This window comes from Oncorhynchus mykiss, chromosome 19 (genome assembly GCF_057628025.1).
Source record: "Oncorhynchus mykiss isolate SJ-2025 chromosome 19, ASM5762802v1, whole genome shotgun sequence".
Classification (NCBI taxonomy): domain Eukaryota; kingdom Metazoa; phylum Chordata; class Actinopteri; order Salmoniformes; family Salmonidae; genus Oncorhynchus; species Oncorhynchus mykiss.
This window is the reverse complement of record NC_143040.1, coordinates 2,565,380-2,589,000: the sequence shown is the minus strand read 5'-3', so window position 1 is coordinate 2,589,000 and position 23,621 is coordinate 2,565,380. Positions and strand designations below refer to the sequence as shown.

The 23,621-nt window shown below is 44.5% G+C and overlaps 3 protein-coding genes across 4 annotated transcripts; all 3 read right to left on the bottom strand.

Annotated features, from left to right (window-relative positions):
* Positions 1-2,500: 2,500 nt before the first annotated feature.
* On the bottom strand, positions 2,501-7,185 carry LOC110517048 (NACHT, LRR and PYD domains-containing protein 1 homolog). Its single transcript, XM_090211796.1, has 6 exons — positions 6,909-7,185; positions 6,562-6,776; positions 6,114-6,373; positions 5,819-5,947; positions 5,533-5,704; positions 2,501-2,802 (listed from the first exon to the last, which is right to left on the bottom strand). Exons 1-6 carry the CDS (start codon positions 7,055-7,057, stop codon positions 2,501-2,503), a joined length of 1,227 nt encoding a protein of 408 aa, XP_090067922.1. The 5' UTR covers positions 7,058-7,185.
* A 6,839-nt stretch (positions 7,186-14,024) lies between these two features.
* Positions 14,025-17,973, bottom strand: LOC149974659 (neoverrucotoxin subunit beta-like). The gene is made up of 3 exons (XM_090211795.1): positions 17,711-17,973; positions 14,908-14,954; positions 14,025-14,738 (listed from the first exon to the last, which is right to left on the bottom strand). Exons 1-3 carry the CDS (start codon positions 17,971-17,973, stop codon positions 14,176-14,178), a joined length of 873 nt encoding a protein of 290 aa, XP_090067921.1. The 3' UTR covers positions 14,025-14,175.
* Positions 17,974-18,138: 165 nt separating this feature from the next.
* On the bottom strand, positions 18,139-23,285 carry LOC149974658 (protein NLRC3-like). Of its 2 annotated transcripts, none has more exons than XM_090209792.1 (3): positions 20,939-22,856; positions 18,396-18,569; positions 18,139-18,316 (listed from the first exon to the last, which is right to left on the bottom strand). In XM_090209792.1, exons 1-3 carry the CDS (start codon positions 22,768-22,770, stop codon positions 18,139-18,141), a joined length of 2,184 nt encoding a protein of 727 aa, XP_090065918.1. In that variant the 5' UTR covers positions 22,771-22,856. The 2 variants fall into 2 exon arrangements, with proteins under 2 accessions (XP_090065918.1, XP_090065919.1); XM_090209793.1 differs by lacking the exons at positions 18,139-18,316; positions 18,396-18,569 and adding an exon at positions 23,125-23,285 and having other exon boundaries at positions 20,935-22,739; positions 22,841-23,007.
* Positions 23,286-23,621: the final 336 nt, after the last annotated feature.

Sequence of the window (23,621 nt, the reverse complement as noted above, 5' to 3'; positions counted from 1 at the left end):
AAATAAGAATGTGTTCTTAACTGACTTGCCCAGTTAAATAAAGGTTCATTTAAAAATGTGAATTAAAATGGGTTGAGGTTAAGGTAAGGGTTAGAAAAGATAGGATTTTGAATGGAAATCAATGTTCGGTCACCACGAGGCTAGATGAAACAAAACGTGTGTGTGTGTGTGTGTGTGTGTGTGTGTGTGTGTGTGTGTGTGTGTGTGTGTGTGGTAACTGGGTACTACAATGCAGTCTGATCACTATAGATAGATTTTATTTTATTTGACTATTTAAAATACATCCAAATGTTCCACCAGGCAACAGATGTATCCCATAATGACAGAGGATAAATAGTCAAAGTGAATTTCCATGGTGGTCCTCTATTGGTTGGCCATGGTGGTCCTCTATTGGTTGGCCATGGTGGTCCTCTATTGGTTGGCCACAGTGGTCCTCTATTGGTTGGCCACGGTGGTCCTCTATTGGTTGGCCACGGTGGTCCTCTATTGGTTGGCCACGGTGGTCCTCTATTGGTTGGCCACGGTGGTCCTCTATTGGTTGGCCACAGTGGTCCTCTATTGGTTGGGCATGGTGGTCCTCTATTGGTTGGCCATGGTGGTCCTCTATTGGTTGGCCATGGTGGTCCCCTATTGGTTGGCCATGGTGGTCCCCTATTGGTTGGCCACAGTGGTCCTCTATTGGTTGGCCATGGTAGTCCTCTACTGCTATTAACCCAACCACCCAACTATATGTAATGAAGTGAAAAGGCCCCCACCAGCTAATATAGAACATGAACTGTGGGCAGAGACGGAGGCATCGATTTTTTTCAAAGGTACAGGATTGTTTAATTTATTCAACCCCATCTGAACATATTATATTTTTTTACCATTCCCAAAAGCACCTGGTGCACATACAGTTAGGTATTACATCTCAGACTGACTTACTAACGCCAGATAGCTTAAAACAATGACAGAAAAACCTCAATGTAAATCGCACTAGAATGACACATTCATGGATTTTCTTTACGGTATTGTTTTCACTTCATTCAACCCGCCTACCAGACACCCGCCCTTCATCCACACAGTATTTCATGACCCTAAACACACAGATTTAACCGTGGGGACTGCAGATGAGACCCACACATCACTAGTTGGTACCCCAACACTGTTACTATCCATTAGGTTGCTACCCAAACAATGTTACTATCCATTCTACCATTAGGTTGGTACCCCAACACTGTTACTATCCATTCTACCATTAGGTTGGTACCCAAACACTGTTACTATCCATTCTACCATTAGGTTAGTACCCCACCACTGTTACTATCCATTCTACCATTAGGTTGCTACCCAAACAATGTTACTATCCATTCTACCATTAGGTTGGTACCCCAACACTGTTACTATCCATTCTACCATTAGGTTGGTACCCAAACACTGTTACTATCCATTCTACCATTAGGTTGGTACCCCAACACTGTTACTATCCATTCTACCATTAGGTTGGTACCCAAACACTGTTACTATCCATGCAACCATTAGGTTGGTACCCAAACACTGTTACTATCCATTCTACCATTAGGTTAGTACCCCACCACTGTTACTATCCATTCTACCATTAGGTTGGTACCCAAACAGTGTTACTATCCATTCTACCATTAGGTTGGTACCCCAACACTGTTACTATCCATTAGGTTGGTACCCCAACACTGTTACTAACCATTCTACCATTAGGTTGGTACCCCAACACTGTTACTATCCATTCTACCATTAGGTTGGTACCCCAACACTGTTACTATCCATTAGGTTGGTACCCAAACACTGTTACTATCCATTCTACCATTAGGTTGGTACCCCAACACTGTTACTAACCATTCTACCATTAGGTTGGTACCCAAACACTGTTACTATCCATTCTACCATTAGGTTGGTACCCCAACACTGTTACTATCCATTCTACAATTAGGTTGGTACCCCAACACTGTTACTATCCATTCTACCATTAGGTTGGTACCCCAACACTGTTACTATCCATTCTACCATTAGGTTGATACCCAACACTGTTACTATCCATTCTACCATTAGGTTGGTACCCCAACACTGTTACTATCCATTCTACCATTAGGTTGGTACCTCAACACTGTTACTAACCATTCTACCATTAGGTTGGTACCCAAACACTGTTACTATCCATTCTACCATTAGGTTGGTACCCCAACACTGTTACTATCCATTCTACAATTAGGTTGGTACCCCAACACTGTTACTATCCATTCTACCATTAGGTTGGTACCCCAACACTGTTACTATCCATTCTACCATTAGGTTGGTACCCCAACACTGTTACTATCCATTCTACCATTAGGTTGGTACCCAAACACTGTTACTATCCATTCTACCATTAGGTTGGTACCCCAACACTGTTACTATCCATTCTACCATTAGGTTGGTACCCCAACACTGTTACTATCCATTCTACCATTAGGTTGGTGCCCCAACACTGTTACTATCCATTCTACCATTAGGTTGGAACCCCAACACTGTTAAGCTGAAGCATTGACCAAAGATAGGGGTCAATCTCCCGAAGAAGGTTGATCATCCTGGAACACGACTCAGTTCCTTTTCTCAACACCATGTCGATGATGTCACGTGCCTTCTCTGCCCTCTCAGCTATCACCTTCACTGACTCCATTTCCTCCTGGTTGATGACTGTGTGTTGCAGGAGTCCGTCCAGCAGTTCATTCAGGACAGGTCTTGACACTCGTTTCACAAACTCTGTCCGTACAGAACGCAGCTGCAGTTTTGCAGAACGAGCCGGACCTCCTGCCCCCAACAAGAGTCAGGTTACAAAATGATTACATTTGTACATTTACATTTCAGTCATTTAGAAGCAGACTCCTAAAATAAAAGTCTTGAGAAAACATTCTCTTTTACAATAACGACCTGAACATATCACATATTCACATTTAGGGACGGTTTCACAGACATAGAAAAACAGACTGGGGCATTCAGAACCAGGCTAATCTACATCAAGTCCTGGAGGAGATGTCATTGGGTCATTCAGAACCAGGCGAATCTACATCAAGTCCTGAAGGAGATGTCATTGGGGCATTCAGAACCAGGCTAATCTACATCACGTCCTGGAGGAGATGTCATTGGGTTATTCAGAATCAGGCTAATCCACATCAAGTCCTGGAGGAGATGCCATTGGGGCATTCAGAACCAGGCTAATCTACATCAAGTCCTGGAGGAGATGTCATTGGGGCATTCAGAACCAGGCTAATCTACATCAAGTCCTGGAGGAGATGTCATTGGGGCATTCAGAACCAGGCTAATCTACATCACGTCCTGGAGGAGATGTCATTGGGGCATTCAGAACCAGGCTAATCTACATCACGTCCTGGAGGAGATGTCATTGGGGCATTCAGAACCAGGCTAATCTACATCAAGTCCTGGAGGAGATGTCATTGGGGCATTCAGAACCAGGCTAATCTACATCAAGTCCTGGAGGAGATGTCATTGGGTTATTCAGAATCAGGCTAATCCACATCAAGTCCCGGAGGAGATGTCATTGGGTCATTCAGAACCAGGCTAATATACATCAAGTCCTGGAGGAGATGTCATTGGGGCATTCAGAACCAGGCTGATCTACCTCAAGTCCTGGAGGAGATGTCATTGTTCTTGAAGACAGTATTTTATAATCTGGACTTGTCCAGGTCCTACAGTAAACCCTGTTGACTGGCCCTCAAGTCATTGGTTTGTACATTGCATTCGGAAAGTATGACTTGTTCCACATTTTGTTACGTTACAGCCTTTTTCTAAAATCAATCTATACACAACATCCCATAATGCCAAAGCAAAAACAGGCTTTTGCTAATTTTTACACATGTATTAAAAGATACTCGAAATCGAGCTGATGGATCTTGTTTCCATTGATCATCCTTGAGATGTTTCTACAACTTAATTGGAATGAACCTGTGGTAAATTCAATTGATTGGAATGCACACACCTTTCTATATAAAGTCCCACAGTTGACAGTGCATGTCAGAGTAAAAAGCAAGCCATGAGGTCGAAGGAATTTGTCCATAGAGCTCTGAAAAAAAGAAAATCTCGAGGCGCAGATATGGAGAAGGGTACCAAAAAAATATCTGCAGCATTGAAGATCCCCAAGAACACAGTGGTCATTCTTAAATGGAAGAAGTTTGAAACCAACAAGACTCTTCCTAAACCTAGAGCCAAACTGAGCAGTCTGGACAGAAGGGCCTTGGTCAAGAAGGTGATCAAGAACCCAATGGTCACTCTGACAGAGCTCCAGAGTTCCTCTGTGGAGATGAGAGAGCCTTCCATAAGGACAACCATCTCTGCAGCACTCCACCAATCAGGCCTTTATGTCAGAGTGGCCAGACGGAAGCCACTCCTCAGTAAAAGACACATGACAGCCTGCTTGGAGATTGACAAAATGCATGATAAGACTCTCAGAGCAGGAAAAAGATTCTCTGGGTATGAAACCAATATTGAACTATTTGGCCTGAATGCCAAGCTTCACGTCTGGAGGAAACCTTGCATCATGCTGTGGGGATGTTTTTCAGCGGCAGGGAATGGGAGACTAGTCAGGATCGAGGGAAAGATGAACGTTCAAAGAGATCCTTGATGAAAACCTGCTCCAGAGTGCTCAGGACCTCAGACTGGGGCGAAGATTCAGATCATGAGAAACAAGATTCTCTGGGTATGATGAAACCAAGATTGAACTATTTGGCCTGAATGCCAAGCTTCACATCTGGAAGAAACCTGTCACCATCCCTACAGTGAAGCATTGAGGTCGGCAGCATCTGTACAGTGAAGCATAGAGGTGGCAGCATCATACTGTGGGGATGTTTTCAGTGACAGCGACTGGGGGACAAGTTAGGATCAAGGGAAAGATTAATGGAGTAAAGAACAGAGAGATCCTTGATGAAAACCTACTCCAGAGCGCTCAGGACCTCAGACTGAGGCGAAGGTTCCCCTTCCAACAGGACAACATTCCTAAGCAAACAGTCAGGAAAATACAGGAGTTGCTTGGGGACAAGTCTCTGAATGTCCATGAGAGGCCCATCCAGAGTCCGGACTTGAACCTGATCTAACATCTCTGGAGAGACCTTAAAATAGCTGTGCAGCAACACTCCCCATCCAACCTGACAGAGCTTGAAAGGATATGCAGAGAAGAATGGGAGAAACTCTGTGCTGAGTAAAGGTTCTGAATACTTATGTAAATGTGATATCTGTTTTTGCTTTGTCATTATGGGGTATTGTGATGTCATTATGGGGTATTGTGATGTCATTATGGGGTATTGTGATGTCATTATGGGGTATTGTATGTAGATTGATGAGGAAAGAAAACAATTGAATCCATTTTAGAACAAGGCTGTAACGTAAGAAAAAGTGGAAAAAGTCAAGTCATTACTTTCTGAATGCTCTGTAACTCATGTTTACTTACTTGTTGAACAGGTGTCAGTGATGTATTCATCTGAAAGATAAACAACATGAGGTTATATCACTCTAAACAGCATCTGGTACTAAAGTACAAAGTTATGAATGACATAGGCTCCTTCCTACCTGTTGGTACTATTTCTTTCCACGCTGTCGTCTCATCATCACCAAATAATTCCATCGCAATGTCAATCCCTGTCATTTTCACAACCGCCCTGAAAAAGCTTGGTGTGGTGTCTCTATGTATGAGATGAACCCTCTGGAGGGGGAGAGAGATGGTGAGAGAGAGAGAGAGAGAGAGAGCGAGAGAGATCAATGCATAGAACTGTGACTGACATGTCAGATTCATGTTCTTAGTCTACTAAAACAGTACCGGTGGATTGATGGAGGTTGAACAGGGAATGTTCAGTCTAAAGGAACTCTTCAGTTTGAAGGACCGCTCTGGTCTTGTGTTGGGAAACCTTTTAGACCCTTGAAACTTTATTTCCTGTTGTTCCACAGCCTGCGAAACGAGGCATGGAATACCCAGCCAGTCAATGTATAGTCTTACTCAAACATTATTTAGAAAACTAGCAACACACTTATCTTCATGTAACAAGTGTCAACATAACTAACATAACGAACCAGTGGTGCAGTTTAAGGTCATCTCTATAATAATGGTCTCTCACCTGTATTTGGCCGGGGTTACTGGGGAACAGGTACAGGCGTGGAATTAATGTTTCCCTTTTCACTGTCAGATAGAGCATCAGCTCACAGTGGACATCTACGTTCCAAGAAAGGATATAGCTCAGTATAACAGAGATAGCTGAGAACTTGGGATGGAGAATCTTAACATGGAATCTGGTGACCTCATGCACTTCCTCTAAAGACACTCCATGTTCCTCTACATGAAGAATCTTCATCTCATTCCTCAGGGAAGGGTTGGTCCCTGAACAACACAATACAAAGGAGACAGAACGACAAATATTGTATTATTCATCCAACTAAAACACAAAGAATATGCAGTACCAGATCACAGTAAACTCAAACTCCCAGAACAGTTCATTCACTAACTCAGGAAGTGAAACTCAGTTACATGGAAACATCTTTCTGAATATTATTTCTATATGGTTTTACCCAAACAGAAACAGTGTGGCAGATGAACTTCCTCCAGTTCACCCAACTCCATAGTGATGTCCAGCAATGGACCACCTTGTGTGTACTGCATGTCTTTCAGAAGTTGACTGTAGGGTTCCCAGTTCCTGAAGTGATACTTCAGAATGACATCTCTCTCACACAGCCAGCGGAGCCCAGACACTGTGCACTCATAACTCCCTTTGGGTGTCCTGTGTCTGAGCGCAACAACAAGATATGGTAGAGAGGGTCAATCATCAAATGGAGAGGTTGGATAAGAAGACTATTCCCAAAGGTAATGAGGAAATACACTAGCAAGTGGAATGAAATGTTAAAAGTAGTTATTTTACCTGAACATTGTCACTCCCTGGACAGTGGAAGTCAAGGGTTCAATCTGATGCCAGTGTGTGGAGTCCTGAACAAGGACAAGCATGTCAGTAATACATATGGGGCCTGTTTCCTGGACACAGATTGAGTCTAGTGCTGGACTAAAAAGCATGCTCAATGGAAGTTTCAATAGAAAGTTCTTTAAGGTCCACGACTAGACCTAATCTGTGTCTGGGAAACTGGCCCATTAACCAAAGTAACTAATCTAATGTATTTATTCAATGTTACATGGAATGCTGGGGATTTATCAATTAAACTGTCTAATGATAAAATATGACAACAGGTAAAGTCCTGCATGCCTCCAAGCAGAACACAGGACTGTCTATATCCCAGTATGAATGGTTGGTCAGAACACACCTGGCTTTGAGACTGTGTTTATATTACTAAAGCAGAACACAGGACTGTCTATATCCCAGTATGAATGGTTGGTCAGTACACACCTGGCTTTGAGACTGTGTTTATATTACTAAAGCAGAACCCAGGACTGTCTATATCCCAGGCTCCCACGCTGAGGTCTGTCCAACGCTGGTCCGACCAAGCTGACTCCACACTCCAAGACTGCTTCCATCACGTGGACTGGGAGATGTTTCGTATTGCGTCAGATAACAACATTGACGAATACGCTGATTCGGTGTGCGAGTTCATTAGAACGTGCGTTGAAGATGTCGTTCCCATAGCAACGATTAAAACATTCCCTAACCAGAAACCGTGGATTGATGGCAGCATTCGTGTGAAACTGAAAGCGCGAACCACTGCTTTTAATCAGGGCAAGGTGTCTGGTAACATGACCGAATACAAACAGTGCAGCTATTCCCTCCGCAAGGCTATCAAACAAGCTAAGCGCCAGTACAGAGACAAAGTAGAATCTCAATTCAACGGCTCAGACACAAGAGGCATGTGGCAGGGTCTACAGTCAATCACAGACTACAGGAAGAAATCCAGCCCAGTCACGGACCAGGATGTCTTGCTCCCAGGCAGACTAAATAACTTTTTTGCCCGCTTTGAGGACAATACAGTGCCACTGACACGGCCTGCAACGAAAACATGCGGTCTCTCCTTCACTGCAGCCGAGGTGAGTAAGACATTTAAACGTGTTAACCCTCGCAAGGCTGCAGGCCCAGATGGCATCCCCAGCCGCGCCCTCAGAGCATGCGCAGACCAGCTGGCCGGTGTGTTTACGGACATATTCAATCAATCCCTATACCAGTCTGCTGTTCCCACATGCTTCAAGAGGGCCACCATTGTTCCTGTTCCCAAGAAAGCTAAGGTAACTGAGCTAAATGACTACCGCCCCGTAGCACTCACATCCGTCATCATGAAGTGCTTTGAGAGACTAGTCAAGGACCATATCACCTCCACCCTACCTGACACCCTAGACCCACTCCAATTTGCTTACCGCCCAAATAGGTCCACAGACGATGCAATCTCAACCACACTGCACACTGCCCTAACCCATCTGGACAAGAGGAATACCTATGTGAGAATGCTGTTCATCGACTACAGCTCGGCATTCAACACCATAGTACCCTCCAAGCTCGTCATCAAGCTCGAGACCCTGGGTCTCGACCCCGCCCTGTGCAACTGGGTACTGGACTTCCTGACGGGCCGCCCCCAGGTGGTGAGGGTAGGCAACAACATCTCCTCCCCGCTGATCCTCAACACTGGGGCCCCACAAGGGTGCGTTCTGAGCCCTCTCCTGTACTCCCTGTTCACCCACGACTGCGTGGCCACGCACGCCTCCAACTCAATCATCAAGTTTGCGGACGACACAACAGTGGTAGGCTTGATTACCAACAACGATGAGACGGCCTACAGGGAGGAGGTGAGGGCCCTCGGAGTGTGGTGTCAGGAAAATAACCTCACACTCAACGTCAACAAAACTAAGGAGATGATTGTGGACTTCAGGAAACAGCAGAGGGAACACCCCCCTATCCACATCGATGGAACAGTAGTGGAGAGGGTAGCAAGTTTTAAGTTCCTCGGCATACACATCACAGACAAACTGAATTGGTCCACTCACACAGACAGCATCTCAGGAGGCTGAAGAAATTTGGCTTGTCACCAAAAGCACTCACAAACTTCTACAGATGCACAATCGAGAGCATCCTGGCGGGCTGTATCACCGCCTGGTATGGCAACTGCACCGCCCTCAACCGTAAGGCTCTCCAGAGGGTAGTGAGGTCTGCACAACGCATCACCGGGGGCAAACTACCTGCCCTCCAGGACACCTACACCACCCGATGTCACAGGAAGGCCATAAAGATCATCAAGGACATCAACCACCCGAGCCACTGCCTGTTCACCCCGCTATCATCCAGAAGGCGAGGTCAGTACAGGTGCATCAAAGCTGGGACCGAGAGACTGAAAAACAGCTTCTATCTCAAGGCCATCAGACTGTTAAACAGCCACCACTAACACTGAGTGGCTGCTGCCAACACACTGACACTGACTCAACTCCAGCCACTTTAATAATGGGAATTGATGGGAAATGATGTAAATATATCACTAGCCACTTTAAACAATGCTACCTTATATAAATGTTACTTACCCTACATTATTCATCTCATATGCATACGTATATACTGTACTCTATATCATCGACGGTATCCTTATGTAATACATGTATCACTAGCCACTTTATACTATACTATGCCACTTTGTTTACATACTCATCTCATTTGTACATACTGTACCCGATACCATCTACTGTATCTTGCCTATGCTGCTCTGTACCATCACTCATTCATATATCCTTATGTACATATTCTTTATCCCCTTACACTGTGTACAAGACAGTAGTTTTGGAATTGTTAGTTAGATTACTTGTTATTACTGCATTGTCGGAACTAGAAGCACAAGCATTTCGCTACACTCGCATTAATATCTGCTAACCATGTGTATGTGACAAATAAAATTTGATTTGATTTGATTTGATTTGATTTGATGAATGGTTGGTCAGAACACACCTGGCTTTGAGACTGTGTTTATATTACTAAAGCAGAACACAGGACTGTCTATATCCCAGTATCAATGGTTGGTCAGTACACACCTGGCGTTGAGACTGTGCCTGACTCCTGCAGGTATGTAAAAGTAAGCATTGACATTATGACTTACCTCAACATGGTCACAAGTCTTACAGCTCTGAGGAATCCCTGAAGTCAAAAATAGTTTAAAATTGACAACATAACAATTAATTAATAATTATTATATAGACTTGTAATAAAAATGAATATAACTTATATAATATAATAATATATAATGTTTTGTAGACGTTGGGGTCTGATTTCTGGTAGATTCTAGGATGAGAGCTTAAAGGTAGAGTCAGCTAAATGATGTTGTACGAGCAGCACCACAGATATTGTGATGAGCAAGATGCCCGACTTCTCTCTCACACAGTCACACACAGTATCTGCCCAGGTGCAAGGGTTCTCTTCACTCTCTTACAGCGTGTTAGTCACGGGACCAAAACAGCAGAGAAGATTAGCCTTGCTCTCTAATGTTCTTTGTTGTTATGGAAGTTCACCCACTATGCTGTTTACCTTTGTGCGTCTACGTCGTATCGCTGACTCTACCTTTAAGTTCGTTTTGACCAAATAGATCATGATTGTGTTCCTTGTCTGGCACTCAAGTATAATGAATGCTTTTTATCGTATTTTGATTTTTAAAACAATTGTCAGTTAACTCACATGTCTCAGGTCCAGGCTTGATCCAACACTCTCCACCATGGTCGCTGGTGATGGACAAGCAGGAGGACAGTGATTAAACTAAATATAACTTATAAAGGCTTGATATAGCATACATACATATGGTCTAACTGTCTATAGGTCCAACAGAACACAATAAAACACACCACTACTACTAATATAACTGACTGTAGGTCCAACAGAACACAACACACCACTACTACTAATCTAACTGTCTGTAGGTCCAACAGAACCCAACACACCACTACTACTAATCTAACTGTCTGTAAGTCCAACAGAACACATTAAAACACACCACTACTACTAATATAACTGTCTGTAAGTCCAACAGAACACATTAAAACACCACTACTACTAATCTAACTGTCTGTAGGTCCAACAGAACACATTAAAACACACCACTACTACTAATATAACTGTCTGTAGGTCCAACAGAACACATTAAAACACACCACTACTACTAATATAACTACTACTAATCTAAGCCCATAGAAACACATTGAAGAACACATACATAGAAGACAGTCAAAAAATAAGGTTTTGAAGTGTCTTTCCTACATGTAGGAGATATAAGAAAGCTTTGGCAATATGTTTTTGGGGGGGTTAGTGAACAACACTACCTTCAAATGGAGAACACCATCGTGTTCGTGAAAATCGGCCCTTTTCATTGTGGGGTCAGATGAGTTTGTAGCCAAACCGGTTCTGACGCTACAAACACAAGTTGACGCACGTTGACAGTTCTGACAAAACGCTCTGCCACCTTTCACCGTGGATGAGGTGGATTGAAACACAGATATATCTATCGTAAACTGGCGGATGTGTCACACCCTGGTCTGTTTCTCCTGTCCTTGTGATTGTCTCCACCCCCCTCCAGGTGTCGCCCATCTTCCCCATTATCCCCAGTGTATTTATACCTGTGTTCTCTGTTTTGTCTGTTGCCAGTTCGTCTTGTTTGTCAGGTTAACCAGCGTTTTTTGTTCTCAGCTCCTGCTTTTCCCCAGTCTCTCTTTTTCTCGCCCTTCTGGTTTTGACCCTTGCCGGTCCTGACTCTTAGACCACCTGCCTGACCACTCTGCCTGCCCCTGAGCCTGCCTGCCGACCTGTACCTTCGCCCCACCTCTGGATTGTTGACCTCTGCCTCCTTGAGCTGTTTATCGCCTGCCCCTGTTGGAATATTAAACTATTGTCAATTCAATGTGTCTGCATCTGGGTCTTACCCTGATTCCTGATAATACGAACTGGCCATGACTGACCCAGCGGACCCGGGCCAGCTGCACAATGCCATCTCCACCCAGTGAGCCACCATCGATAGGCACGAGGAATTGCTTCGTCGCCTTGTGGAGGGGGGTCCAAACGTTGGCTGAATGCCATGACCGGGCGTTGGACAGTTTGCTGGAGCAATTCCACGGGTTGTCGGGGAGGCAGCCTCAGCTGCTAGCAGCGCCGTCTGATCGGTCACTCCACCTTCTCGGGAGCCCCGCTTACCTCATACAGAACATACCTCCTTACCTCCTACAGAACATTTCAATGGAGAGCCGAGCACCTGCCGGGCATTCCTAGCTCAGTGTGCCCTCGTCTTCAAACTTCAGCCTTCCTCCTTCCACTCGGATCACTCTAAGATAGCCTACCTTATCACACTGATGTCCGGGAGAGCTCTCACCTGGGATACTGCCATGTGGGAACAACAGCCGGCCAAATGCGCTAGTCTGGAGGGGTTCGTGGAAGATGTGGGGAAGGTTTTTGATGCCCCATTCTCCGGGCGAGAGGCCCCCCGGAAGCTAATTCAGCTTTGGCAGGACTCCCGCACATTGGAGGCACTGAGGCACTGTTCGATATGTTTCTGCACAATGTCTCGAAGGAGGTCAAGGACGAGCTTGCAGCCCGGGAGTTACCTACGGAGCTCAATTCCCTCATCACTTTGACCATCTGAATCAATGGGAGATTATGGAACAACGGAGGGAGAGGAAATTGGACTACGATGGTTCCGGATGTCGTCGCGTTTGTCTCCACCTGCACGGTCTGTGCTCAGAATAAGACTCCTCGGCAAGCTCCGGCTGGTCTTCTGCAACCACTGCCTGTCCCTCACCGTCCCTGGTCCCACATATCCCTGGATTTCGTAACGGGTCTCCCACCGTTTGAGGGAAACACTGCCATCATGACCATGGTTGACTGGTTTTTCAAGGCCGCTTACTTAATTCCACTCCCAAAACTACCCTGGTCCAAGGAGACGGCATAGCTCATGGACCAGCACGTCTTCCGGATCCATGGACCTCCCGTGGACATGGTTTCCGACCGGGGTCCTCAGTTCTCATCCCAGTTCTGGAAGGCGTTCTGCACCCTCATTGGGTCGTCGGCCAGCTTGTCCTCTGGGTTCCACCTCCAGTCCAATGGCCAGTCGGAGCGAGCCAAACAGGATCTTGAGACTACTCTGCGCTGCCTGGTCTCCTCTAGCAGGAGGAAGAGATCAGCGCACCTTCTGCCCAGATGTTTGTCCGCCGCTGTCGCCGTACCTGGAGGAGAGCCCGGTCGGCCCTCCTCAAGACCACCTCCAGGAATCGACGACAAGCGGGTCACCATCGGACCCCGGCTCCGCGGTATCGTCTTGGGCAGAAGGTATGGCTATCCACCCAGGATCTGCCGCTCCGGGTGGAATCCCACAAACTCTCCCGCAAGTTTATCGGCCCATTCCCAATCTCCAAGATTATAAGCCCCTCTGCTGTTCTTCTTCTGTTGCCCTGTACCCTTTGTATACATTCCACCTTTCATGTGTCCAGACTCAAACCAATGTCTCACAGCCCTTCGTCTCTGATGTTTCCAGGCCCACCCCTCTACCGGCTTACTCAGTGAGGCATCTCCTGAAGATTCGACCTTGGGTTAGGGGGTTCCAGTACCAGGTTGACTGGGAGGGTTATGGCCCAGAGGAGAGGTGATGGGTCCCTGCCAGGGACATCCCGGACCTAGGCTTCATCGCAGATTTTCAACGCTGACACCACGGTCAACCAGGTATGCCCCCAGGTGGCGCCCCTAGAGGGGGGAGGTACTGTCACTCCATGATCTGTTTCACCTGTCCTTGTGATTGGCTCCACCCCCCTCCAGGTGTCGCCCATCTTCCCTATTACCCCCTGTGTATTTATACCTGTGTTCTCTGTTTGTACGTTGCCAGTTCGTCTTGTTTGTCAAGTCAACCCGCGGTTTTGATCTCAGCTCCTGCTTTTCCCCAGTCTCTCTTTTCTCGCCCTTCTGGTTTTGACCCTTGCCTGTCCTGACTCTTAGCCAGCATGCCTGACCACTCTGGCTGCCCCTGACCCTTGACCCTGAGCCCGCCTGCCGACCTGTACCTTTGCCCCACCTCTGGTTTACTGACCCCTGCCTGCCTCGACCTGTCTATTGCCTGCCCCTGTTGGAATATTAAACCATTGTCAAATCAATGTGTCTGAATCTGGGTCTTACCTTGATTCCTGGTAGGATGATTAATGAGGATTTTGTTATTATGTTACCTAGAATGATTGTTACCTAGATCGATGACTCACCTTTGATTGTGTCGATCGTCTATCTGACACAGAGTGACTGAGGAGGAGGAAACCTCAAACCCAAACCCAGGATAGAGGGGTTCAGTGAATCTGGTGTGTTCTGTGTAAAGGTGTGTCAGTGTACCAGAGGAGGACACACTATAGAAGGACAAAGTACCAGCTGACCAGTCCAGATACACTCCAACTCTGTTAGGAACTGGATCAGAGATGGATCTTCTGACACTGACTCCGGGATGGTAAAAGTCATAACCGCTATCAGAGCAGAATAAACACCAGGACTTCCTATTGAGTCCAATCCAACTGTCATCCTCATCTCCCCTCCTCTTCATTCCTTTGTACACCACACCGATGTAAATCTGGTCACCGTCCATCTCCACCTCCCAGTAATAACGACCTCCAGATAAGCCTTCTCTGCAGAGAACTTGGAAAAGACAATCAAATCTGTCTGGATGGTCTTCATAATGTTGCTTCTCCAACACCCATGTCACCTTCCTGTTCCCCTCAGACAGTATCAGGTGTGGGTTTACTGTATTTGGGTCCAGGGTGAGATGACAAGCATCTGTAGACAAAAAGGAGAGTTTGATCAAACCACATCTTCATATAAAATGTTATAGTGCAAGTATTGATTAGTTACTATAGTTCTGAATATACAGTTAATTAAGAAGAACAAGTATTGATTAGTTACCATAGTTCTGAATATACAGTTAATTAGGATTGAAGAGACTTACATTTCCTCAGCCCTGATTTCAGCCTGCACTCTCCACCATGATCCACACTGTAGGATAGACAGGTTATTGACTGATAAAGACCTAATAAAGCAGTCAACATTTAAACCATATTGTTGTGTTCTGGTGTACTATCCAAGTTCATTACTAGAGACATACAGGTATTCTATCCTAGCTACTGCATACAGAATGGAGACATACAGGTATTCTATCCTACCTACTGCATACTGAACAGAGTACAATTCATTACTAGAGACATACAGGTATTCTATCCTACCTACTGCATACAGAACAGAGTACAATTCATTACTAGAGACATACAGGTATAGTATCCTACCTACTGCAAACAGAATGAAGAAGAGTCTTCATGTGGTGATGATGTATGCTGTGTTGGAGTGCTCAGCCTGCTGAGTAAACTTCCCCCTTAATTCTACCATCAAGTCCTCATGTTACTGAACCTACTCCACTACATACAGTGGCAAGAAACAGTATGTGAACCCTTTGGAATTACCTGGAATTCTGCATAAATTGGTCATCAAATGTAAACAACAATAGACAAACACAGTCTGCTTATACTAATAACACACAAACAATTCTACGTTTTCATGTATTTATTGAACACACCATTGTCACGATGTGGCCCTTTTGGGGTGTATATCTTGGCTCCCCTCTCACTCTCTCTCCCACATCAGGTTTTAAAACGGTCATAAACTCCTGCTAGAAACTCTCTCTCTTTGCTGCCATGGAGTATGGAGCAAGAGATCCCATGGAGTATGGAGCAAGAGATCCTATCCCATGGAGTATGGAGCAAGAGATCCTATGGAGAACATAGCATTTTTATTTAGAAACTCCTAATCCCCAAAATGGGAGAATTAAACAATATTTCAATTTTTTGGGGGAATGTGGGAATGGTCCATGGACACTTAAGAGACAGTCGTGTCATTTTATTTGGTGATCTCATGAAGGACAGGAAACACGTATCTCTTAAAAAGTGTACATTTTCCCAGCTGTCAGGTTCACTTTTGAATGTTGTATAAGATGGATGGATAAGTAGAAGAGTACTTTTGAAAAAAAGAAAACAGTGTGATTTATTCTTCTAAATGATAATTGGTTGTTTTACGGTAATTTATGCAGTCAGTAGCCACGCCCAGGTGGGCCACAAACACGATGAGACCCACCCCTTTTCTACTCAAGTATAAAAGCCCCCCTCCGTGACCCAATTCACACCAGACCACGTAAACCACGATGTGCTAAGGTTGCATAATGGTCAAATTTTCTAAGACCAAAACATGGCGGGGTACGCTGGTTAAACATTACAAGTCTACCAGAGGATAAGACTAGAAAACATGGAGCTGGTTTAAGAACTACAACTCTTACATGTTAAAATGGTTAAGAACTACAACTCTGCGGAGACCATTCAGCTGTAGTTTTGGCTGAACGGTTGGAAAAGAGTTCAACTCTGAGACTATCGATTGGATTTAATAACTGGTTGAAGCTCCTTCAATAACCTCAAACCAAATGTTTTCTGTTGTTGCAGATCAGACCTGCACAATGGTCGGGAGAAATTCTGGACCATTCATCTTTACAAAACTGTTTCAGTTCAGCAATATTCTTGGGATGTCAGGTGTGAACCGGTCTCTTGAGGTCATGCCACAGCATCCCAATCGGGTTGAGATCAGGACTTCTGTGTTTTGGGTCATTGCCCGGTTGCATCACCAATCTTCTGTTGAGCTTAAATTGGCGGAGAAGATAGCCTTCCTGCAAAATGTCTTGATCAACGGAAAAATGAATTCCCAAATTTATAATAGCAAGGTGTCCAGTCCCTGAGGCAGCAAAGCAGCCCAAAACCATGATACTCCCTCCACCATACTTTACAGTTGGGATGAGGTTTTGATGTTGGTGTGCTGTGCCTTTTTTTTCTCCACACAGTGTTGTGTGTTCCTTCCTTCCAAAAAACTAAACTTTAGTTTCATCCACAGAATATTGTGCCAGTAGCGCTGTGGAACATTCAGGAGCTCTTTTTCTTCAGATGTGCAGCAATGTTTTTTTCTGGACAGCAGTGGCATCTTCCGTGGTGTTCTCCCTTGAACACCATTCTTGTTTAGTGTTTTACATATCGTAGACTCGTCAACAGAGATGTTAGCATGTTCCAGAGATTTCTGTAAGTCTTTAGCTGACAGTCTAGGATTCTTCTTAACCTCATTGAGCATTCTGTGCTGTGATCTTGCAGTCATCTTTGCAGGACGGCCACTCCTAGGGAGAGTAGTAACAGTGCTGAACTTTCTCCATTTATAGACAATTTGTCTTACCGTGGACTGATGAAAATCAAGGCTTTCAGAGATACTTTTCTAACCCTTTCTTAATCTTAGGTCTTCTGAGATTTATTTTGTTCGTGGCATGGTTCACATCAGGCAATGTTTCTTGTGAATAGAAAACTCAAATTTTGTGAGTTTTTTTTATATGGCAACGTAGCTCTAACCAACATCTCCAATCTCGTCTCATTGATTGGACTCCAGGTTAGCTGACTCCTGACTCCAATTAGCTTTTGTAGAAGTCATTAGCCTAGGGGTTCACATACATTTTCCAATCTACACTGTGAATGGTTAAATTCTGTATTCAATATAGACAATAAAAATACAATAGTTTGTGTGTTATTAGTTTAAGCACACTGTGTTTGTCTATTGTTGTGACTTTCATGACCAACTGATGCAGAAATCCAGGTAATTCCAAAGGGTTCACATCATTGGTATTGCACCTGTATGACACGACCGCTGCTCACACTATTAGGAAATCTATTCTGACTTACTTCAGCTTCATCAGTTTATATGTGGGATCCACCAGAGCAGCTGAAAGCAGTTCCCCTGCAGAGTCTCCTGGGTGATTGTAGCTCAGGTCCAGCTCTTTCAGGTGGGAGGGGTTTGACCTCAGAGATGAAGACAGAGCAGCACAGCCCTCCTCTGTGACCAGACAGCCAGACAGCCTACAGAGAGACACAACAGATGTCTCGGTTGGTGTACTGGTGTCAATCGTCTTGTAGGACACCAATACATTTGTCCATGACACAAACATTTTGATGAAATATTAGATTTTCAGAGTATTTATTTCACTAAGCTCAGTACCGACCTGACTGAAACAGCTGTACTTACCCCAGTGTGTGTTTACAGTCTGGATCCTCCAGTCAAGCAGACAGCAGTGTAACTCAGCCCAGTACCAACCTGACTGAAACAGCTGTACTTACCCCAGTGTGTGTAGTTTATAGTCTGGATCCTTCAGTCCAGCAGACAGCAGTGTAACTCCTGAGTCCTGCAGGTCATTGTCTCTCAGCTCCAGTTGTTTCAGTTGTGAGTTGGGTGAACTCAGGACTGAGGCCAGATCTGAACAGCAACCCTCTGTCAGACCACACTGACCTAGACTAGAGGGCAGAAGAACACATGATTAACACATGTTTAAAACATCCACATAATAACTCATACTGAAGATAGTTAACTCACACTAGTGTCTGTATGTTGCAGAGTGGACTGGTTAGTCCAACACAGAGCAGCTCCACTCCTCTGTCTCCCAGGTCATTGTAGCTGAGGTCCAGTTCTCTTACGGGGGAGTTTGGTGTCTGCAGAGCTGAGGCCAGAGTCTCACAGGATTCATATATGAGTTTACAGCCGGCTAGTCTGGAGAGAGGAGATATAGTGATACACTTTTTCTAACACAGGCTGGACCTCTGCAGGCAGAATGAGAGCAAAGTACACTGACCCCAAAAATATAAACTCAACATGCAACCACTTCAAAGATTGAACTGAGGTACATTAGGAAATCAACTAATTGAAATTAATCTATGAATTTCACATGACTGGGAATACAGATATAATTCAGAAAACCAGTCAGTATCTGGTGTGACCACCATTTGCCTCATCTCCTTTCGTATAGAGTTGATCAGGCTGTTTATTGTGGCCTGTGGAATGTTCTCCCACTCCTCTTCAATGGCTGTGCGAAGTTGCTGGATATCGGCGGGATCTGGAACACGCTGTCGTACACTTTCGATCCAGAGCATCCCAAACATGCTCAATGGGTGACATGTCTGGTGAGTATGCAGGACATGAGAGAACTGGGAAATGTTTTAGCTTCCAGCAATTGTGCACAGATCCAATATCGGGCTGTGCATTATCATGCTGAAACATGAGGTGATGGCGGCAGATGAATGGCACGACAATGGGCCTCAGGATCTCGTCACTGTAGCTTTTTCAAATTGCCATTGATAAAATTCAATTGTGTTCATTGTCCGTAGCTTATTCCTGTCCATACCATAACCCTCCCGCCGCCATGGGGCACTCAGTTCGCAAAGTTGACATCAGCAAACCTAAAATTAAGTTGGATGCGGCTTATGGTAGAGAAATAAACATTGAGTTCTCTGGAAACAGCTCTGGTGGACATTCTTGTAGTCACCATGCCAATTGCATGCTCCCTCAAAAGTGTCACGTCTGCAACAGTAGGGACATGAGAAATTCATGTTCAAGTCATCAAATGCTCTGAAAAAGAACAATTATCTGCAAAAAACGAATCAATTGCTAGCTAGCTAGCTACGTCTATCTTCGCTGGACCTGTGTTCACAATGTATCCAATTGACTTCGCTAGTCCTGTGTTCACAATGTATCCAATTGACTTCGCTAGTCCTGTGTTCACAATGTATCCAATTGACTTCGCTAGTCCTGTGTTCACAATGTATCCAATTGACTTCGCTAGTCCTGTGTTCACAATGTAACCAGTTGACTTCGCTAGTCCTGTGTTCACAATGTATCCAATTGACTTCGCTAGTTCTGTGTTCACAATGTATCCAATTGACTTCGCTAGTCCTGTGTTCACAATGTATCCAATTTCGGTTTTGCTTTCTGTAACTTTGTTGCTTGTCCTCTCTGCATGTATAGGCGCTTATCGCGTCATATTATCTTTTCCAGCTGTCCCGTAATCTGATTTGAATGTGCATTCTAGAATGCCCTTCTAGCCAATCAGAAATGAGCCTTCAACAATGCTGAGGAATAACTCACGTTAAAAACATACCAACTCACTCAAGATATTTAACCTTTGTGTGGTGCCTCCAGGAATGTGGCCGGGGGATAGTCACTGTTTTGAGTGTCAGTAACACCCCACAACCAGCATTGTAGGTTGCAGCAAGCTAGGCTGCCGCAAGCTAGGCTGCCGCAAGCTAGGCTGCCGCAAGCTAGGCTGCCGCAAGCAAGCTAGGCAGGGCTATATCCACTCCTGAGTCCACTTAGCCTCGTTATGCAGCAACGCTCCTGGGACATTTAAGGTGTTGCTTTAGTTCAGCAAGGGAGAGCTCCTGGCTGCACATTGTGGTCTCCACAGGAAAACTAGCCGGACTGCAAGTGAAGCTGGGTAGTAGCCTAGCTAGTTTTCATTCAAGTTAAGTCTAACTCTAGGTTCAGATCATTAGAGCCTTTTGTTTTCAGTTACAGTTTGATAACCTTAGTGATTCTATTATTTTGAATAAATGTGCCAGACTAGCATGTTTACACTCCTATGTGTTAGACTGATATGGTTCCATCCTGCCAGCCACACCAAGAGAGTCGTAACATTTATTTTATATATTTATCACATTTTATGTATATGTAATAACTACGAATAAATAAACAATAAAGAAACAGGGGATACTGAAGATATTTAACTCACACTAGTGTCTGTATGTTGCAGAGTGGATTGGTTAGTCCAACACAGAGCAGCTTCACTCCTCTGTCTTCCAGGTCATTGTAGCTGAGGTCCAGTTCTCTCAGAGGGCAGTTTGGGGTCTGGTGAATTGAGACCAGAGTCTCACAGGATTTATATGTGAGTTTACAGCCATCCAGTCTGGAGAGATGAGATAATCTGTTAGATATACAAATCCTTCATTATAATGATACTGTATACACATCAACTCAATAACACAACTCACAGTGATCCAGTCTGGAGAGAGGATATAGTCTGTTAGATATACAAATCCTTCATTATAATGAAACTGTATACACATCAACTCAATAACAGAACTTACAGTGCTCTCTTGCAGGTTTTCACTACCGGCATTAACCTCTGATAACCTTTCTCTGATGTGTTGTATCTCTTCAGTTTAAACTTCTCCAGCACCTCCTCTGACATCAGTAACAGGTAGGCCAGGGCTGAACATTGGTCAGGTTTTAGTCTTGTTTCTGAAAGAGTTCCTGAATGCAGGGAGTTCTGCATGTCTTCAACTAGAGAGTTGGCACCAAGTTCATTCAGACAGTGGAACAAGTTGATGATCCTTTCTGGTGAGGATTCCTCCTTGATCTTGTCTGAAAGGAACCTGACTGTTCTCTCAACTGTTTCCTCATTGGTCTGTGTTGTACTTCCTGTCTGTGTCAGAAGGCCTCGTAACAGATTCTGATTGGACTCCAGTGAGAGACCCAGAAGGAAGCGGAGGAACAGGTCCAGGTGTCCATTCTCACTCTTCAAGGCCTGGTCCACTGCAGTCCTGTGTAAGTCAGACAACTGGATTGACTCCTTTTCGTCATAATCACTAGTGGGGGAGAAAACATTTTCCTTCTTGTCCAAACAAGATTCTAAAGCATGCACTGCTGCTAGAAACTCCTGAATGCTCAGATGCAGAAAGCTGTAGACCTTGTCTTGGTACAGCCCACATTCTTCTTTAAAGATCTCTGTACACAATGCTGAGTACTCTGACGCCTCTGTGACATCAAGGCCACACTCTCTCAGGTCCTCCTCATAGAAGATCAGGTTGCCCTTCTGCAGCTGTTGGAAAGCCAGCTTTGCCAGTTTCAGGATCATCTCTTTGTCTGACTGAGACAGTTCCTTGGGGTTTGTCTCTGTGGCTTTGTTGTACTTCTTGTTCTTCGCAATGATTTGGATGAGAATGAAATGTGAGTACATCTGGGTCAGAGTTTTGGGGACTTCATCCTTCTCTGCCTCTTTCAGCATCATCTCAAGGACAGTGGCTGATATCCAACAGAAGACTGGTATGTGGCACATGATGTGGAGGCTCCTTGACGTCTTCATGTGTTTGATGATTTCACTGGCCAGATTCGGATCTTTGATTTTCTTCCTTAAGTATTCCTCCTTCTGTGGATCATTGAACCCTCGTACCTCTGTCACTTGGTCAACACACTCAGGAGGGATCTGATTGGCAGCTGCAGGCCGTGAGGTTATCCAGAGGAGAGCAGAGGGAAGCAGATTCCCCTTGATAAGATTTGTCAGCAGCACATCCACTGAGGTTGGCTTCGTGACATCACAGCATTTCTCATTGTTTTTGAAGTCTAGAGGAAGTCGACACTCATCCAGACCATCAAAAATGAAAACAGTTTTGGTTTCACCATCTTCAATGCTGTCAATCTCTTTCAGCTCTGACAAGTAGTGGGAAATATGTTGCATCAGACTGTATTGGTCCTTTTTCAGGTTCAGATCACGGAAAGGAAGAGGAAACATGAAATGAATGTCTTGATTTGCTTTTCCTTCTGCCCAGTCAAGGATGACTTTCTGCACAGAGACTGTTTTGCCAACACCAGCGATTCCTTTTGTCAGCACAGTTCTGATTGGTTTGTCTTGTCCAGGTAAGGGCTTGAAGATGTCATTGCATTTGATTGGTGTCTCTTGTGTGGTTTGTTTCTTGGATGCCATCTCTATCTGTCTAACCTCATGTTCATTATTGAGCCCTCCACTTCCACCCTCTGTTATGTAGAGCTCTGTGTAGATGTCTTTGAACAGACTTTGGTTTCCATGGTGTCCAATTCCTTCAGATATGTGTTGATACTTGTGTTTCAGTTTAGCCTTAATCTCTTGTTGGACTGTCAGCAGAGTTTGACCTGAATGAAAACAATGAGAGTTGGGACTCATAAGTTAATGTGTGTGTTTTAAAAAGGCCTTTGTACCATTCTTTGTAATATTGTATGAAACACAGTCTTACTTCTTCTGTCCAGAAGGTTGTGTGTGATCTTTAATGCATCCTCACTGTCCAAACTCCCCACTTCATTATTTTCATCTGGTAATGGTTCCTGGCTGAAAGCAGGTGGCTGATCACTCCTCATTGATAGCAGGCTGGTTGTAGGTGACTCTGCTCTGGGCTTCTGGACACTGAACAAAACAGGGAGACAGATCACCTCATCAAAATCAAATCAATACCTCATCTACTTCCTTTCAAAAACACTTATATCTTTAAGAGAACTGTATATTTTACATTTAATCTCTTACCTCTTCGAACAGGTGGCTTGGGTAATTCTGGAGGCAGTGTTCCCCTCCTCTCTCTCCCCAATTAGACTCATTTTAGAGGCAGTGGTCTCCTCCTCTCTCTCCCGATATCGACTCCTTTTAGAGGCAGTGGTCTCCTCCTCTCTCTCCCCAGAGAGACTCATTTTAGGTGTAAGTCGCAGCTCACTCAGCTACAATAAGAGATAACAGAACAGTCAATATTTCTGAACATTGAAGAACCATTAACAATGACAACACATTTACTGTCTTTGGTCAAAGAGTTAAATCAGAGAATTCATGTTGCATTTAAACATACGCCTTCCAATATGTTATTAATTTGATTTGACTTGGATCCCGATAAGCTGAGTCCATAACAACAGCTAGTCTACCTGGTTGGATCCCCTGACTCCATAACAGCAGCTAGTCTACCCGGGGTACACACAACTAAAAGAACATTACAGTTTAGACTGAAAGACGTTAGTAGACATTATGAACATTTA

Bases quoted from the DNA above. Each gene is read 5' to 3' on its own strand.
- LOC149974658 (XM_090209792.1), bottom strand. From the start codon at position 22,770: ATGAGTCCCAACTCTCATTGTTTTCATTCAGGTCAAACTCTGCTGACA. The intron at 18,570-20,938 runs GTAAGTTCTGTT...TCCTCTCTCCAG, and splicing joins AAAACCTGCAAGAGAGCACT to ACTAGCCGGCTGTAAACTCA. The intron at 18,317-18,395 runs GTGAGTTAACTA...TCTGCCCTCTAG, and splicing joins TGCAACATACAGACACTAGT to TCTAGGTCAGTGTGGTCTGA.
- LOC149974659 (XM_090211795.1), bottom strand. From the start codon at position 17,973: ATGTTTGTGTCATGGACAAATGTATTGGTGTCCTACAAGACGATTGAC. The intron at 14,955-17,710 runs GTAAGTCAGAAT...TCTATCCTACAG, and splicing joins TATAAACTGATGAAGCTGAA to TGTGGATCATGGTGGAGAGT. The intron at 14,739-14,907 runs GTAAGTCTCTTC...TTTTGTCTACAG, and splicing joins GAAATCAGGGCTGAGGAAAT to ATGCTTGTCATCTCACCCTG.
- LOC110517048 (XM_090211796.1), bottom strand. From the start codon at position 7,057: ATGCTTTTTAGTCCAGCACTAGACTCAATCTGTGTCCAGGAAACAGGC. The intron at 6,374-6,561 runs GTAAAACCATAT...TGTGTTGTTCAG, and splicing joins GCCACACTGTTTCTGTTTGG to GGACCAACCCTTCCCTGAGG. The intron at 5,948-6,113 runs GTGAGAGACCAT...CTCGTTTCGCAG, and splicing joins GTAACCCCGGCCAAATACAG to GCTGTGGAACAACAGGAAAT.